Below are 17,933 nucleotides of genomic sequence, written 5' to 3'. Positions count from 1 at the left end.
AAATCCCATATCAATACATTCTAAATTTAGAAAATGAGACAGTAAAACAGCAGTGGAAGCTAAATACTTTTTCAAGGCACTGTAAATAATAATGCAACTAGACAAATAGAAACCATTCCAGTTGCTATATGAAGTACATCTGAGAAGAATGTGCTCCATCATATCAGAAGTTACTAATAAGTCAATGAGAAAGAATGGATGGATTTTTTTTGCAAATCACACAAGGTCTCATTGATGACAGAGTTGCAAAGGCACAGCAGTTAGTGCCATCACCTCTGAAGGGCCCAGTGCTGGCTTACTCTCTGTCTGCAGGAGATGAGGCACAAGTTGTTACTTTAATTTAATTTTCTATTTTAAGTGTGATACACAATTTTCGATTAGGGCACATGGATAACAGAGCGGCTATCTACCATCGCCAGATACTACTACAATACAGAGATCACTCAAAAACAAACCTTCACAAAGATCTGCTGGCTGAATTACGCGACGTCGGCTTGCTGAGGGGAACGGACCTACAATCCTCGGACTTGCCTGATGTTGGGAGATGGAGATGGAGACGTCGAAAGCGATGTGCAAGGAAGCAGAAGCGAGGCAAACGGGCAGGGGTCCGTGCCAGGCTAAAAGCAAACCATAGCCGGCCGGCTCTCCCATCCATTCTGCTCTCCAATGTCCGCTCCCTGAACAATAAAACTGACTACATCCGACTCCAACGAAATACAGAGTCTGCTCCGCGTATGTCTTCACAGAGACATAGCTCACTGATGGGATTTCGGACACTGCCATCCAGCTAGACGGGCTAGCTTTGTTTTGTCTGGACAGATGCAGCCGTCTCCAGTAAGGTTCACGGTGGCGGTGTATGTTTATATGGACACGGAATGGTGTAAGAACTCCGTGCTGGTTTCCAGACACTGCTCATCGTTAGTGGAGTTTGTGGCAGTTCAATGCAGACCATTTTATTTGCCACGGGAATTCACCTCTGTCCTTATATTCGGTGTCTACATTCCCCCCAGCGCTAATGCTAAAGAGGTGCTCTGTGAACTGTACGGGGCTATTAGCGAACTGCAGAACACACATCCTGAAGGTCTATTTATGGTCGCCGGCGATTTTAACCATGCGAACCTTAAGTCAGTGCTCCCCAAATTCCATCAGTATGTGGACTTTGCAACGAGGGGGGAGAACGCATTGGATCTGGTTTATACAAACATTCCTGACACGTATCAGGCAGAGCCCCGCCCCCACCTCGGTTACTCAGACCACATCTCTGTTTTGCTAATCCCAGCATACAGACCGCTCGTCAGGCGCTCCAGACCAGTTCAGAAGCAGGTGAAAACCTGGCCAGCAGGAGCCATCTCTGCTCTTCAAGACTGCTTTGAGCACACTGACTGGCACATGTTCAGGGAGGCTGCAACCGATGGCAACTCTACCAACTTAAAGGAGTACACAGCATCAGTGACCAGCTACAGCAGAAAGTGCATTGATGATGTTACTCTATCCAAGACTATCACTGTACGTGCCAACCAGAAGCCATGGATGACCGCGGAGGTGCATGCGCTGCTGAGGTCCCGTGACTCCGCCTTCAGAGCAGGCGACAAGGCAGCTTTAACAACAGCAAGGGCCAAACTGTCCCAAGCCATCAGAGGGGCAAAGCGTGCCCATGCCCAGCTAATCCACAGTTACTTCCAGGACAGCGGTGACACGCGGCACATGTGGAAGGGCATCCAGGACATCACCAATTACAAGACAACATCACCTGACTGTGCAGGTGATGCCTCCCTTCCGAATGCGCTGAATAACTTCTACGCCCGGTTTGAGGCGGAAAATGACGTGGCGGCAAGGAAATCCACCCCTCCTGCAAATTACCAGGTGCTGTGTCTCTCCGTGGCTGACGTGAGAAGAACCCTGTGCAGGGTCAATCCACGGAAGGCTGCTGGACCAGACAACTTCCCTGGTAGAGTGCTCAGAGGATGTGCAGCCAAGCTAGCAGATGTTCTCACTGATATCTTCAACATCTCCCTGAGCAGCGCCACCATTCCAACGTGCTTCAAGGACGCCACCATCATCCCCGTGCCGAAGAAGCCTTCAGTGTCCTGCCTAAATGACTACCGTCTCGTTGCACTTACATCCATCATCATGAATTGTTTCGAGAGGTTCGTCATGAGGCATATCAAGACCCTGCTGCCCCCCTCACTGGACCCCCTGCAGTTTGTGTACCGTCCCAACTGCTCAACAGATGACGTCATTGCCACCACCCTCCACCTGGCCCTAACCCACCTGGACAAAAAAGACACATATGTTCGGATGCTGTTCATAGACTTCAGTTTAGCATTCAACACAATCACCCCTCAGAAACTGATTGGAAAGCTGAGCCTATTGGGCCTGAACACCTCCCTCTGCAACTGGATCCTAGACTTCCTGACTGGGAGACCTCAGTCAGTCCGGATTGGGAGCAGCATCTCCAACACCATCACACTGAGCACGGGGGCTCCCCAGGGTTGCGTGCTCAGTCCACTGCTGTTCACTCTGCTGACCCACGACTGTGCTGCAACACACAGCTCGAACCATATCATCAAGTTCGCCGATGACACCACCGTGGTGGCTCTCAACAGTAAGAATGACGAGTCAGCTTACAGAGAGGAGGTGCAGCGGCTAATGGACTGGTGCAGAGCCAACAACCTGTCTCTTAATGTGAACAAAAGAGATGGTTGTTGACTTCAGGAGGGCACGGAGCGACCACTCCCCGCTGAACATCGACGGTTCCTCGGTAGAGATCGTAAAAAGCACCAAATTTCTTGGTGTTCACCTGACAGAGAATCTCACCTGGTCCCTCCACACCAGCTCAATAGCAAAGAAAGACCAGCAGCGTCTCTACTTTTTGCGAAGGCTGAGGAAAGTCCATCTCCCACTCCCCCCCATCCTCATCACATTCTACAGGGGTTGTACTGAGAGCGTCCTGAGCAGCTGCATCACTGCCTGGTTCGGAAATTGCACCATCTCGGATCGCGACACCCTGCAGCAGATAGTGAGGTCAGCTGAGAAGATCATTGGGGTTTCTCTTCCCGCCATCACGGACATTTACACTACACGCTGCATCCGCAAAGGTAACAGCTTTATGAAGGACCCCATGCACCCCTCACACAATCTCTTCTCCCTCCTGCCATCTGGCAAAAGGCTCCGAAACATTTGGGCTCTTACGACCAGACTATATAACAGTTTCTTCCCCCAAGCTATCAGACTCCTCAATACCCGAAGCCTGGACTGACACCTTGCTCTACTGTCCTGTTTATTATTTATTGTAATGCCGGTACTGTTTTGGTGCACTTTATGCAGTCCAGTGTAGGTCTGTAGTCTAGTATAGCTTTCTCTGTTTTTTTTTTATTACGTAGTTCAGTCTAGTTTTTTGTTCTGTGTCATGTAAACCATGGATCTGAAAAACGTTGTCTCATTTTACTCTGCATTGTACCAGCAGTTATGGTCGAAATGACAATAAAGGTTGACTTGACTTGATTAGGTTTGTTTTTGTGAAATGTTGCAGATTTGATAGGGAAAGAGAAAGATACCCAACAAAGGCCATTAACACAATCAGAATGCAATAAATTGACAGATTAGTGGGAATAGGGTTGAAGAAACAGGTGATCTGTTGATAATTCGGCACAATTACCCCACAGCATTGCACTAGTAAGGGCAATTGAAAGATTTAGCCAGAGGTGGTTTAATGGTCATGATTGTGCACAATGTTTTAACTGCTAATGCATCTACAGAACTGTGTACTTTCCACATTTTTCAAATATTCAGCCTTGAATTATATACTAAAAGCAGAATGTAGGCTAATACCTTTTAGACTACTGACATTCAATAGGATTTTTACTCCATTCCCCACTGTTACACATGACTCTCAAAACAACTATAGCCCAAAAGCTAGCCCAACTTTTACATATTTAATGAATTAGCACTCAGAGCTCCTTGGGATACAGAATGTCCAACAGTTCACAATCCCTACAGAATGTGCTTCTCCAGATGGTTTTTTAATGGCCAACTCTCTAACCCGAGAGTTTGAATTCTCCTACACAACCCCCACCCTGAACTAACAAAGACAATCACAGTATTTCCCCTGTTAAGTCTCCATAGAGCAGGGGTTCCCAACATTTTTTATACTATGGACTAATACCATTAAGCACGGGGGTCCATGGACCCCAGGGTGGGAACCACTGCCATATGGTCTTAAAATGATCCAATGCAATCACAATCTTCAAATCCTTGGGAGGACTGGTTCATTCTCCTGAAATGTTTCATACAAGTCCTTCAATTATCCACTTCATCTCACTTTCTCAATCATCTTGGAGGAATGGCTTTGGAGACTTACTCTCCATATAAATCATAATAAGGCTGCTACAGCATCAATGTTTTTTGCCTAGGTCCCTAGTTCTAATTTGCTAGAGTCAGATCCTTCCTTAGCTTATGGTAAATCTACCTTCACCAATAGGACCTTCTGTGTTGTGCCTTTAAGCTAGTGGTCACCAACCTTTTTAAGCCCAAGATCCCCTACCTCGGCCTTAGTGAAAGGCAAGATTGACCTACTAAATCGATTAGTCACACGCATGTGCACCGGGCAGAAAAGACCAGAAGTAAAACCCTGCAACCCGGAAACAATCCCTCAACAGTATTTGTGTATTCATTTTTCATTTGTTTTTTTTCGGGATTTACTGGGAAAGTCTCAAAGATCGACCAGTCGATCGCAATCGATGGGTTGGCGACCACTATTTTAAGCCAAAATGCATGCTTAGGTGACAGCAATGAACTCCAGCACCTCCCTTCACTGCAGGCGGAAAATCTAAAAACGATTTTATTCTTGTAGAAAAGAATGTTTAAGTCCTTCAGGAGGTTTGACTCAATAGCCCACAAAATTATGTTCTCTTTTCTTGCTTCTCCATCCAGAGAACAGCTTAGTTTTTGGAAATATAGCACTGTTGCAGATTAACCATATAGTTCATGCACTAGAAACAAAAACCAAACATTCACTTTTAACATACATATATATATCTCCACATACATACTGTACATACATCCACCAACTGATAGGCAGGATTTGAACAGCTGCAGAAGGCATGTGCTGGATGTTTGCAATAATTAGTTAGTTTTGTTCAAAAGATTAAATTGACAAGTAATAAGATTCAACAGCCAACAAAATATAGCTTTTCAAAATCTATTAATGTACAAAAAGATTCTAGATAACTACATAATTTGAAACATTAGGAACAGAGTTTCAAATCGCCAAACAGCCAGCTCATTGAATACTGCTGGAATTGAAAAATCTAGTGTTACCATTTCCAGTGAATTAATAAGGATGACTGGGAGAGTAAAAGCTGTGGGACATTTGTTCAGCCAGCTGCTCTTTGGGCATCTGGAAGAAACCAGGATTTCATAAAATGGGTCTAAAGTCAAGTCTGCAAGCTATTTCTAGGAATTACTATAAACGGTATATGGTGGATACGTCATTTTGTATTCTGCACCTTTAGTAGCTAGCTAATGACCACACCAAGTTGAACAAGTACTCATCTAAGACACTGTAAATTACAAAAATTATGACATTAAACATTCAGTAATGCTTCAAGCTCAACAGGTACTTTAACATACTTTCCCAATGGTTCTTCAGTGCTGGTCATAACTTCAGCCTGAAGACATGCCCCTAGCGAGAGTCAGTCTTTTGCACGTGTTTTTATATCTCTGAGGTACCCAAAACTTGAAGCCAGTGCCACGGCACGAAATAGGAAAGAGCTGCTGCATCCTTTGAAGGAGTCCATCCAAGACTGACACCGTAGAAGCAGCTTTCGACACGACATTCCTCGAAAGATGCATCATAACAATTCTCCCCTCAGCTAGAATAACCCTTTGTACACCCCACTAAACTATATGTAAAACCATAAAAGGAAAATGCCCAAAAATGACCACCTAGTATACTACAGTACTCCACCCACCTCCTAGCACCCCAGAATCTACCAACTCCCCCTCCTCCCCAGAGTGTAATAGCTATGGAACTGGTCCTCCGCATTCTTAATCTTATCCACCAACCGTCAAATGTGATCAGCTGGGTGAGAGATGCATCCTGGCTTTTAGGGAACGTAGGTGCAGCATTCTTGACCGATAACAGCACAAGTATCTCCTTTTTCTGCAAGCAGGTAATCTAAGGCCATCCAATTCTGCAAGGCAACCATTCAAATAGCCATCATTTCAGCTGGTACTTGAGTCAGCACATCCTCCGTGTGCTTGAAAGCTGCAGCTATCTCATTAGCCAATGCCTCCATCACACAGGCCATGCATATCAGCTCCCAGGACAGCCTGGTCATATTATATGTGGGGAAAGGCTATTATCCAAAACCATTCTACCTTTGTGAAAGCCATCTTACTATGCCCACTGCAACAGGCAGGGTGCTCATCTAGGGCACTGAGGTGGTGCATGTATAGCACTAGATATTCCAAATAGTATCAGCTGCACCACCCAGTGGATGTTCGCGGTAGGCCCAGGGTCCACTACTCCAGTTAAGTGCCATTTAGTGTCCACCTTCACTGTACCATTCGGCGTAGACCATTCATCCAAGGATACCGCTCCTGCTCACACTCGCTGTGTCCCACGGGACCTGTGCCTATCATATCACCTACACCAACATTCCTTCCCATTCCCTGTCGGCTGGGGAATCACTTCCAGAGTCGGGACCTTTGGGTTAAACAAATTATATGCAGGGAAATACCAGCCCTTAAAGCACTTACTACACCAGGGATTATGAAGGCTAAAGTTCGTTAAAGCTGTTACCATGTTATGGGGCGAGATTGGCTGGAATGAACTACTCCCTCCTGCTCTCAAAACAAAATGCCAAAAACCCAAAAAGCTGAACAAGTTTGTCCAACAGTCTTATTCCTCATCTTCGAAGGAGACTGGTATTATTGGCATTCATAATGAAGTGTGTTTAGGAATCCTCATGCAAATCCAGCAATTCAACACATTGATCTTGTTTGCATATTCATACACCATCCACAGGAACAAGTTATAGGACCTCATAGCATAGGTCAGTGTCATTACTACTGCAGTCAGCATCCACGACTTTGCCTTTCTGTAATGTATGGAGACAAACTCACTCACTCGATTAGTCACTGGGTTAGACGTAAAGCAACCTCGTAACAAAAACAACTGTTAGGATTGCTCTCCAGACCTTCCAAAATATGAATTCCAAATTTCCAACCTAACTGTTCACCTATGAGCAACTTCGCCAAATACTGACTTCCCACTGAAGCGTGGGGATCTCCTATCAGGAACAGAGATACAAATTTCCTTCACCGTGACCTGGATTCCACATGGCCAGTGTGAATCTGGGCCTCTAAAACCAATCCCATGGAAAACAAATAAAGAAACTAGGATAACTGTAACACCCTGGGAAAGGTTTCACTGCTATTGCAATGGTCTTTCTGTGCGGGTTGACCCAGAGCCCATCCTGGAGCCTACAACTAGTAAGAGGACTCTGCGGTGACACCGGGCGACTGAAGGACCAACAGTAGGAGAGATTAGAATGGTCCCCGCCCTGAAGGGGATTCCGACTCGGAGGATGAGGAAGAGATTCCCAACCTTTCTCACGCTGAGTCAGGTGAAATCTGCAGGGCTATCTGTGGACAGACCAGGTTTCAGCAAGACCCTGAAAGGGATGAAGCGGGGCTCAGTCAAGGGATGGAGGGATCCAAGTTGCGGGAAGGCATGAGTGATAGACCGGGGGAGGCCTCACCACATAGATCTATAGTATCCCAAGGAGTGTCAGAACCCGCAGCAGTAGATGATGGGGTAAGGAAGTCTCAAAGAATCAGGAGACCACTGGATAGGTTGGCCTGTGTAGCACCAGGTGAACAGAGTGTGGCGCCTATTGCCTTGGGGAGCTATGTCACTACCTTTTACACCTGTTTAGACTTTGTGCTTTGTTTGAAGGGTTGGCAAATTATCTCAGTGTCATGAGGATATGACTAATTTTGGTTGGGGGTGGGAGAAAGAGTGTAACACTCTGGGAAAGGTTTCACTGCTAATGTAATGGTCTTTCTGTAGAAGCAGTGTTTGGGTTATGGTTAGAGATAATGGGTGCTGTGGAATGTGAGCTGTCCAATGAAGGGAGTGTGTTTTCATGCTGTGTGCCTGACACCGAAGTAATCCGGGTTTTTTGTTTGGCGGGAGATGGGGAGAGAAGACACCAGAGAGGAGAGGTCGTAAGAGTGGGGCTGGGAGCCAATGATGCCCGGGGTAATCGATGGAGGATCGGAGAAAGGGAAACCTTGAGCTCCAACTTGTACACATTAGACTGCTTCATTAAAATGGGCCCTTTTGCTTTTTCTTTACTAACCCTTTAGTCAAATTAACTACAAGCTAAATTGTTTAACTGCATATGATGAACGGTGTTATTTCGTGGTACTGATTTGTAACAGGGTAACAAATCACGCAGCATCCACACAAACAGGGGATTTCGGGCGACCTCAATCTCACATGTTTGGTGGGACGAGAGATTGTCCTCCCTGGACTTGTGCAGCCGACAGAACCTGAGTATTACACAAATAAAAAATCCACGCTTGTATTTTTCTTCTTTCAGAACCATCGGAAGTAACTATAAAAACTTAGAATAAATAGTTCATTCCCACAGTGAAAAATTTTCCAAAGAATGAAGGAAAAGACGGCTAGGTGCATCAACACATTTACACAGCTGCTTAAAGGGACAACTTTCTTAAAGGACAGAGCTCCTGCAAAATCACTTCACCAGGTAGTAAAATATTTCTACTGGTTACCTATTCCACTGAAGCACATGAGTAATTCAAACATCCTTCCAATGTTGATTTAATAAACACAGACAGACTTTGCACTCCAACTCTCACTCAAGTGAATTCACATGTGGCCACGCCTCAAATGACCCCCTCACTATGGGGGTGGGGCAGGAAGGCACCACCCACCGCTCGAAGTTCTGGCAGTGCCTTTTGCAGAACCTCCACAGGGATATAGGGAATCCTGGGTGGAATGGGAGAAATTCTGCAGAGGACAGGAGGAATTCTTACTGTGAGAAGGCTTTGAGAATAACCCTTCATCCTTAATGGCTTCCTGACCTCTGCCCCTGGCAGTGCTCCCTCCACTTGACAGTCAGAGTGGAAACCCCATTTACCCCTACACCTCAAGGTCACTTATAATATGCACACCCGACTACGGGGACTCTAACCCTTCCAACAACCAAATGGATGCATTTACAGTACCCGACTGCCATCAAAAGGCAGCATCACCCCTTTCAAGTGAGGAACTGCTGCTTTAACCAAATGCCCTACCATAACGAGGGTCAAGTCAGAGATCTCTGGCCAGCCATGACTTTTGCCTTATAAACCTGTAATGAGAGCCCGCTGGTGAAGGGCTCTGGTCCTTTCATCTACAGTGCTCCACTCCACCTGCAGGGCCTTAAATCCCACTCAAGGAGGGATTTTAACCACTGCTGCTACCCAATCCTATAATGATGTATTACCCTCACAGGAAGCAAGCAGAATCCTCAGGGTGCTATTGATCCATGTTTGGACCCCCCCATTCCATATCCTCAACCACGAGGACACAGAGGCTGCCCCAGCTTCTTTGTACCTGTCCCCCAATCCCACTAATTTCTTAGTGGAGAGCTCTCTGATCTCTATCCTCTCAGATCACAATCACTCACACTCAGATCTCACTCACACAGAGCCAAAGGCACCCATACCTGGTCTGGGACTGTGTGGTTACCGGTCTGGCCTGTACTATCTTAGGTGCATAAAGGCAAGGGGAATTCATAGGATCTGCTCTATTCTCTTCCCCATCTTCACCATGTGGATGCGGATCATCTCCCCACAGCATCAAGGCTCTGTCCTTAACAGGATCCATTTGCCAAATAGCCTATCAACTAATGAAATTTCAGTAATTCGAGTATGCCCAATGGGCCATCTCCACACCCTTCTCTTCGAGCTCTTTGGTCAGAGTTTGTGCAGCTTCCCCCATGGTGGTACAGCACCTCCATCTCCTTCCTGAGACTCTATCTCCTGCTGAGTGCAGTCATCTCATGGTGCCTTACAATGGCTGCCAGCAGCCGGAAAGCTTTCCTCCAGCTCCCCTTCCTCTTGGAGAACCTTGCCCGATTAAGTACTGAGACGGTGAGGTGTCCTACTTGCACCCCACAGGAGTCCAACTTGTCCGTCCAGTCTACAGGGGCCCAGAAGACCGTCATTAGGCTGGATAGACTCCCAAATCCTGCATCACCCTTGGTCCAACTCTGGTCTTAGCACTACTCACACACAGACTCTTTCTTACTTTTCCTACTAAAGGAATTCACCTTCCATTCAAACACCGAACCTTGCTCATAGCACCAGCTGTTATGGGACAGTAAGTTCGCAGATTCAGCAAGTGGGACAGAAGGCTCTGATTACAAGTAATCATATTATACATTTATTTACAGAAACAGTAAACACTTGACCAAACATCTCAGTCAGTAAGTACTCTATCTAAGCCACCCTAAATTACAAAGGTTATGACACTACACATTCAGTAGAACTTCAAACTCAACAGGTACTTTACAAGCTTTACGTAACTACAAAACTGAACATTCAACAGGTACTTAGCTAAGTGTGCACATGGGCCCAGCTAAAATGTTAACTCTCGATAAGTCAATATATCCACATAAACCATAAACATTTTAAAGATAATTTAAGTCTATACTTTACTCCATATATTACATTTGACTGGTTTGCAGTTTGCAAGTCCACAAATGACAGAAAAACACAACTTATGGTGCACATGCATTAACAAATCAAGCCTATGAGATGCGATCTAAAATGACACAAAGGTTCATAATTTCAGTCCTATTAGATACCTTGCCAAGTATAGGAAGATCAACAGAACCCCAGGTGTCTGCTCCCCAGTGGACCAATCCTGAAGCAAAGTCAGCAGTAACCATCCCTGCAACTATTTAAAAAAAAAATTGCAGTTAGAACAAATCTCATTAACTTTCACATGACATACTTACACCACTGGGCAAATAAATCTTAAGTATGTCCTTTAAATAACATCCCCATAGCAATTCACAAACAAGAGATTCTGCAGGTACCAGAACACACAAAATGCTGGAGGAACTCAGGTCAGGCTGATGTTATGATGAAAGCCCAAAACATTAGCTGCTTATTAGCTCCCTTGATGCTGCCTGACCTGTGGAGTTCCTCCAACATTTTGTGTGCTCCCATATGTATTCACTGATTTTAAGTAATTTTGCCCTCAACATCAGGAAGACGAAAGAGCCGATCATGGACTTCAAAAAGGGCAAGATGAAGGAACACATACCAATCCTCAAAGGGGGAAAATCAGAAGTGGAGAGAGTGAGCAGTTTCAAGTCCTTGGGTGTCAAGATCTCTGAGGATCTAACCTGGTCCCAACATATCGTTGCAGCTACAAAGAAGGCAAGACAGCATCTATACTCATTAGGAGTTTGAAGAGATTTGGTATGTCAACAAAAACATTCAAATACCTATGCATTCTGACAGGCTGCATCATTGTCTGGTATGGGGGGGGGTGGGGGAGGACCAAATGAAGTAAAGGGTTGTAAATTTAGTCTGCCCCATCTTGGGCACTAGCCTACAAAGTCCCCAGGACATCAAGGAGCAGTGTCTCAGAAAGACAGTGTCCATTATTAAGGACTCTCAGCACCCAGGGCATGCCCTTTTCTCACTGTTACCATCAGGTAGGAGATATAGGAGCCTGAAGGCACAAACTCAGCAATTCAGGAACAGCTTCTTCCCCTCTGCCATCCAATTCCTAAATGGACATTGTTCCTGTGAACACTACCTCATTTAAAAAAATATATTATTTCAGATTTTGCATGATTTTAATCTATTCATTACATGTATACTGTAATTGATTAACTTATTATTTTTATTTTTTCTTCTATATTATGTATAGCATTGAAATGCTGCTGTTAAGTTAACAAATTTCACAATACATGCCAGTGATAATAAACCTGATTCTGATTAATGCAACTCCCATCTTATTGAACAACTCATACTTATAAAGCACTTAATTTAAAAATATATTCTGAATTATAACCTGAATATCTTTATTTTTCCCTTTCAGGGTTCTTTTAAAGACCCTGACCTGGAGCTACATGCCGACTTCAGTTCTTTGTGGGAATGGTGCCCACTTTCAGGGTCTCACGACTGGCCATTATTTGATGTTCCAAGGACGTGGCCAAGAAGATTAGCTCACCTTCAGAGTTTTGGGATTCCGTGGCTCTGGAGGCGGACGGACTTGAGGTCGGTGCCTCTGCAGGAAATCAGTGTGTGTCGTTGGAGATGGAAGATCTCTGGCTGTGTGCCCAGAGACCCAAGTTCTTTGGGCACAGAGCTTGGAAAAAGCAACACAAGGGACTTTTAACATTTTAAATCAGCAAGTTGTTTGTTACATCCATCCTCTCGCTGTGAAACAGAGACACCTCTTTTTCCGATGGGGTGAGGGTGCCTGTGGTATGTCGAATTGCTGGGTGAACGAGTAGACTTTCAGGTACTGCAAGTCTGTCTTTTTACTGATGCTTTGTTGCACACTTAAGTGCTCAGTAGGAGTGACACCGATGCTTTTTTTTTGCTGGCGGGAGGGGGATCTGAGGGGGTTTTGGGTTCCAACATTTAACTGTCATTCATTCTTTGGGGCACTCCTCTGTTATCGTGGATGGTTGAGAAGAAAAAGAATTTCAAGATGTATATTATATACATTTCTCAAACATTAAATGAATCTTTGAAACCTTTGAAGTTCTTAACCCTTGAAAGAGGCATAGTTTAAGGATGACTGAGGATAAAAAAAAGTGGTAAAATATTCATGTGCACTGTAATCCCCAGTTAATGGACTCAGGTTCCTAAAGAGCCTTACAATGGGCCAAAAAAGTAAATTGAAAAGGTACAGTAAACCTTTCCACAAAGGTGATACAGCTACTGTGAATGGTTTGAAAAGTCACAATCATCTTTCAACAAGGATGCAGTAAATCAAAAGCTTAACTACACTTGCTTTGACAAGCTGAAGTTTACAAGTCATTCAAAAGGCTATCACTGCCAGACGCTCAAGAGTTTTATTTTCCACAATACATACAACATGCTGGAGGAACTCAGCAGGCCAGGCAGCATCCTGAGTTCCTCCAGCATTTTGTGTGTTGCTCGGATTTCCAGCATCTGCAGGTTTTCTTATTTATTATTTTCCCCAATTTTAGTCTTACTTAGCAGACTCCTTTCCATTGATCCACTCAGGACTGTGAAATGTTTTAAAAGATAAATCTGCACTTGAAGATTATGAAACGTTTTTCCACCTCTTTGCTGCACCGAAACCAAACCTTCATCGGTAACAAATTAAATAAACACCTTTGTAGTAAAGATCCATGTTTATTAACCAGGGGAAGGGAAAAAAGCTGTTACTTTGAGAGAACAGGTAATCTCTGATTACCTCTCAGCAAGCATTATTAATGATTGATAGATTGGTGGGGATGTTGTGGGCATACTTGGTTAACTTATCTGGTGAGTAAGCTTATGTTGAGAAAGATTTCCCACCTATTGTTTTGGAAGAGAAATTTTGCATGTATAGTTTTGGGCATTACTGTGATTATTTGAATCAACTTCACTGATATGTACTGGTATCTTTTGTAAAATTTTAAATAATTTAGTAGATTAGTCTTTATGCAAGGCCTTTATTAAATTGCACCCATGCAAGTCCAAATTGTAATTAATATTTCTAATCTATAGGTCTTCAATTACACTAGTCACCTTGGCTAGAGACGGTTAAGATCTGGCTCAAAGTTATTTCTTTGTTAGTATGAACATTATTCATAAATAATTTGCAATTTACAGCCCAATTTAGACTCTAATCTCCAATTTAAAACACTCATCCATGCTTTCATTACTTCCAGACACAGTGTAGTCCACCCTTTCATCCTGCAGCATCTATATCAGGGGTTACCAACCTGTATGCTATGGACTCCTGCTATTAACTGAGGGGTCCGTGGACCTCAGGTTGGGAACCCCTGTCACTCTTCAGTTGAGAATGGACTCTTGCCTATATCCTAGTGCCCACAGCCTCAATATTGTCTTTAGTAAAATCCTATCCTGTCTTCACAAACTTACAATAACCTTTACCAAGTCTCCAGCATTGCTCAGTTTAAAATTCTCATTTAATCCTTCACCTAGCCCCAAAAAAGCACTGCACTGAAATCTCAGATTAGATTTCTACATTCACTTCTCAGGAGTGGATCCAAATGCAGTAAAACTTAATTTGCCTCTCTTAACCTGTATCATTACCTAACTTTGTCAATTTTGTCATTTCTATAAGCTAATAAGTTTTTACCTATGTCAGTTCCCTTTTTTTTTGAAAGAAAGGAAACTAGCTCCTGAAATAGGATTTATAAACCAAACCACACAGGCCATGGGTTCCAGCTTGTATATCATATTTCACTCAAACAGCACTTTTAAGCAACACTTTCCAGCCCAGCTAGATTTAAAAAAAAGCACAATTGCCAATATTGTATTGTTGAAATTTGTAGCCATTTACCTTTATAGAAACACAACTGCAAGTTCATACTAGTCAACTCACATCTACTGTGATGAGTGGCCATGTCTAAAACCAATTCCAGCCTAAGCAAGGATCTGGACCCACTGCAATTTGCCTATTGCCACAATAGGCCTACAATGGATGCAATTTCACTGGCTCTTCACTTGGCCTTGAATCATCTGGGCAATAGCAATACCTGTGTCAGACTGCTGTTTATTGATTACAGCTCAGCATTCAACACAATCATACCCTCAGTTCTAATCAACAATCTCCAAACCTGGGCCTTTAACTCCCTCTGCAACCTGATCCCTGACTTCATCAACAGGAGACCCCAGTCTGTGCAGGTCAGGAAAAAGCGTCTCTTTGCTGACAATCAACACTGGCACACCTCAAGGATGTGTGCTTAACCCAATGCTCTATTCTCTCTACACCCACGATTCCGTTGCTAGGCACAGCTCAAATGCCATCTGCAAATATGCTGAAGACAACTATTGTTGGCAGAATTTCAGATGAGGTGGTGCAATGAACAAGATAGATCAGCTGGTTGACACTGCAGCAACCTTGCACTCAACATCAGTAAAACCAAGGACTTTGGAAAAGGGAAGTTGAGGGAACTCATACAGTCCTCATCGCGGGATCAGAAGTGCAAAGGGAGAGCAGTTTCAAGATCCTGGGTGTCAAAATCTCTGAAGATCTAACCTGGGCCCAACATATTGATATGATTACAAAGAAGGCATAATAGTTGCTATATTTCATTAGGAGGTTGAGGAGAATTGGTATGTCATCAAAGATACTTGCAAATTTCCACAGATGTACCGCAGAGAGCATTCTAAGTTTGTATCACTGTCATTGCATGCTGGGGCCACTGCACAGGATTGGAAAAAGCTGCAGAAGGTTGTAAACTCTCCCAGCTCCATCATGGCACTAGCCTCCACAGCATTCAGACACCTTCAAAAGGTGGTGCCTCAAAAAAGCAGCATCCATTGCCCAGGAACACAGCCTCTTCTCACTGCTCCCATCAAGGTGGTGGTACAGGAGCCTGAAGATACACACTCAACATTTCAGGTACAGATTCTTCCATTCTGCCAGATTTTCTTTCTTAATATATACTTACTGTAATTTATAGTTTTTATTATGTATTGCAATGTTCTGCTACTGCAGAACCAATTTCACAATATGTCAGTGATATTAAACCTGATTCCGAGTTCAACGAGATGTATGGGACACGTTTATATTTTCTAGAGTGGTAGGTACTTAGAATGTGCTTGAGGGATGGTAGTGGAGGCAAATGGAGGCATTTAAGAGGCACATGTATATGCAGAGAATGACAGGATATGGACTTTGTGTAGGCAGAAGGGATTAGTTTACTGAGGGATTTAACTATTAGTTTAATTATTTGAACAAACATCATGTGCCTAAGGGCCTGTTCCACGTTGACAAACAAATCCAAAGGACAGGCAAATTAATCCAATTCCTCAAACATCAACCTCATTTCACAAAATTACTACTCACTGAAGTAACCAGTAATGAAAGTGCAGGTTTGAATTGTATACAATTGTGTAAAGGATGTACAAGACTCAAATTACTGGTTTTTCACAGAACTAAGGCAAGTCAGTTAAGTATCAATGTGCAATGATAGCAGTAACAATAATTGTTTGAGGTGGAAGGTAGCCAATATAATAGGAACAAATACAATGGCTTCCAGTTAATTGGGGCAGCTGCTTTTTAAAAATATATTTAACAATTTCCATGAAACTTCAGCTAATTAGGACAGTAACTTAATAGGGCCAAGATGTATTGGTCCAATTTGTCCCAATTAACCAGAATCCACTGTAGCTGTCTTGGTGATAACCTTCATAGGCAACATATAGGGAATAATTAGATGCATTTTCATGAACCATAATTCAATGGTTACATAGTTACATAATAAATTTATGTCCAATAAAAATTTACTTACTAATTCCAATAAGAATCAGATGAATATGATCCCAAGTGAAGTTTATGATCAGATGATACAAGTTGCAGTTCATGAGAACGATGTTCAAAATAACACACAACCATTCCTGAAACCGTTTCACTGTGGGAGAGAAAATTAGTGAAGTATTAGTTACTAGAAATCTTTCATCAATAGTCACATCTTAAGAACATGCTTCTCTGTAACACAGAAACTAGAACTGCACCCACCTTTTTAAATTTAACATTTATCACCTACCATTAGCTCTCCCAAATTGCAGTTTAAATACTTGTCTACTGCCTCAGAAAGAAAGTAGGCAATAAATTAGAATCAATTTTAATATCACTGTCTAATGTGAGATTTGTTGTTTTGTGGGAGCAGTACAGTGCAAAGACAAAGTTACTATAAATTAGAGAACAATAGTGCAAAATAAAAGGAATAATAAAGTAGTGTCATAGACCATTCAGTAAAACTGATGGAGGGGAAGAAGCCGTTTCTGAACTGTTGAGTGCTGGTCTTCAGGCTTTTGTATTTGTTATTACCAATCCATCTAACTGGTCTCCCAAAAATGAGCACAAAATGCTGGTGGAACACAGCAGGCCAGGCAGCATCCATAAGGAGAAGCACTGTCGACGTTTCAGGCCGAGACCCTTCGTCAGGACTAACTGAAAGGAAAGATACCAAGAGATTTGAAAGTAGTGAGGGAGGGGGAAATGCGAAATGATAGAAGACTGGAGGGGGTGGGATGAAGCTAAGAGCTGGAAAGGTGATTGGCGAAAGTGATACAGAGCTGGAGAAGGGAAAGGATCATGGGACGGGAGGCCTCAGGAGAAAGGGGGGGGGGGGGGGGAAGCACCAGAGGAAGATGGAGAACAGGCAGAGTGATGGGCAGAGAGAGAGAAAAAAACCAAACAACTAAATATGTCAAGGATGGGGTAAGAAGGGGAGGAGGGGCATTAACAGAAGTTAGAGAAGTCAATGTTCATGCCATCAGGTTGGAGGCCACCCAGCCGGTATATAAGGTGTTGTTCCTCCAATCTGAGTTTGGGTCCATTTTGACAGTAGAGGAGGCCATGGATAGACATATCAGAATGTGAATGGGACGTGGAATTAAAATGTGCGGCCACTGGGAGATCCTGCTTTCTCTGGCGGACCGAGCATAGGTATTCAGCGAAACGGTCTCCCAGTGGCCTCACATTTTAATTCCACGTCCATTCCCATTCTGATATGTCTATCCATGGCCTCCTCTACTGTCAAAATGAATCCAAACTCAGGCTGGAGGAACAACTCCTTATATACCGGCTGGGTAGCCTCCAACCTGATGGCATGAACATTGACTTCTCTAATTTCTGTTAATGCCCCTCCTCCCCTTCTTACCCCATCCCTGACATA

General features: G+C 43.6%; 1 protein-coding gene across 2 annotated transcripts in view; it reads right to left on the bottom strand.

Annotated features, from left to right (window-relative positions):
- LOC140736008 (ubiquitin-conjugating enzyme E2 variant 1-like) overlaps nucleotides 1-17,933 on the bottom strand; it is a 98,318-nt gene that overhangs the window by 64,245 nt on the left and 16,140 nt on the right. For both annotated transcript variants that reach the window (XM_073061681.1, XM_073061684.1), the window contains exons 2-3: nucleotides 16,545-16,664; nucleotides 10,887-10,978 (exon numbers count right to left, since the gene is read on the bottom strand). In XM_073061681.1, the coding sequence (XP_072917782.1) occupies nucleotides 10,887-10,978; nucleotides 16,545-16,664 (212 nt within the window). The remainder of the gene's footprint in view (nucleotides 1-10,886; nucleotides 10,979-16,544; nucleotides 16,665-17,933) is intronic.

This window comes from Hemitrygon akajei, chromosome 11 (assembly GCF_048418815.1).
Source record: "Hemitrygon akajei chromosome 11, sHemAka1.3, whole genome shotgun sequence".
NCBI lineage: Eukaryota > Metazoa > Chordata > Chondrichthyes > Myliobatiformes > Dasyatidae > Hemitrygon > Hemitrygon akajei.
This window is presented reverse-complemented; position numbering and strand designations above follow the sequence as displayed.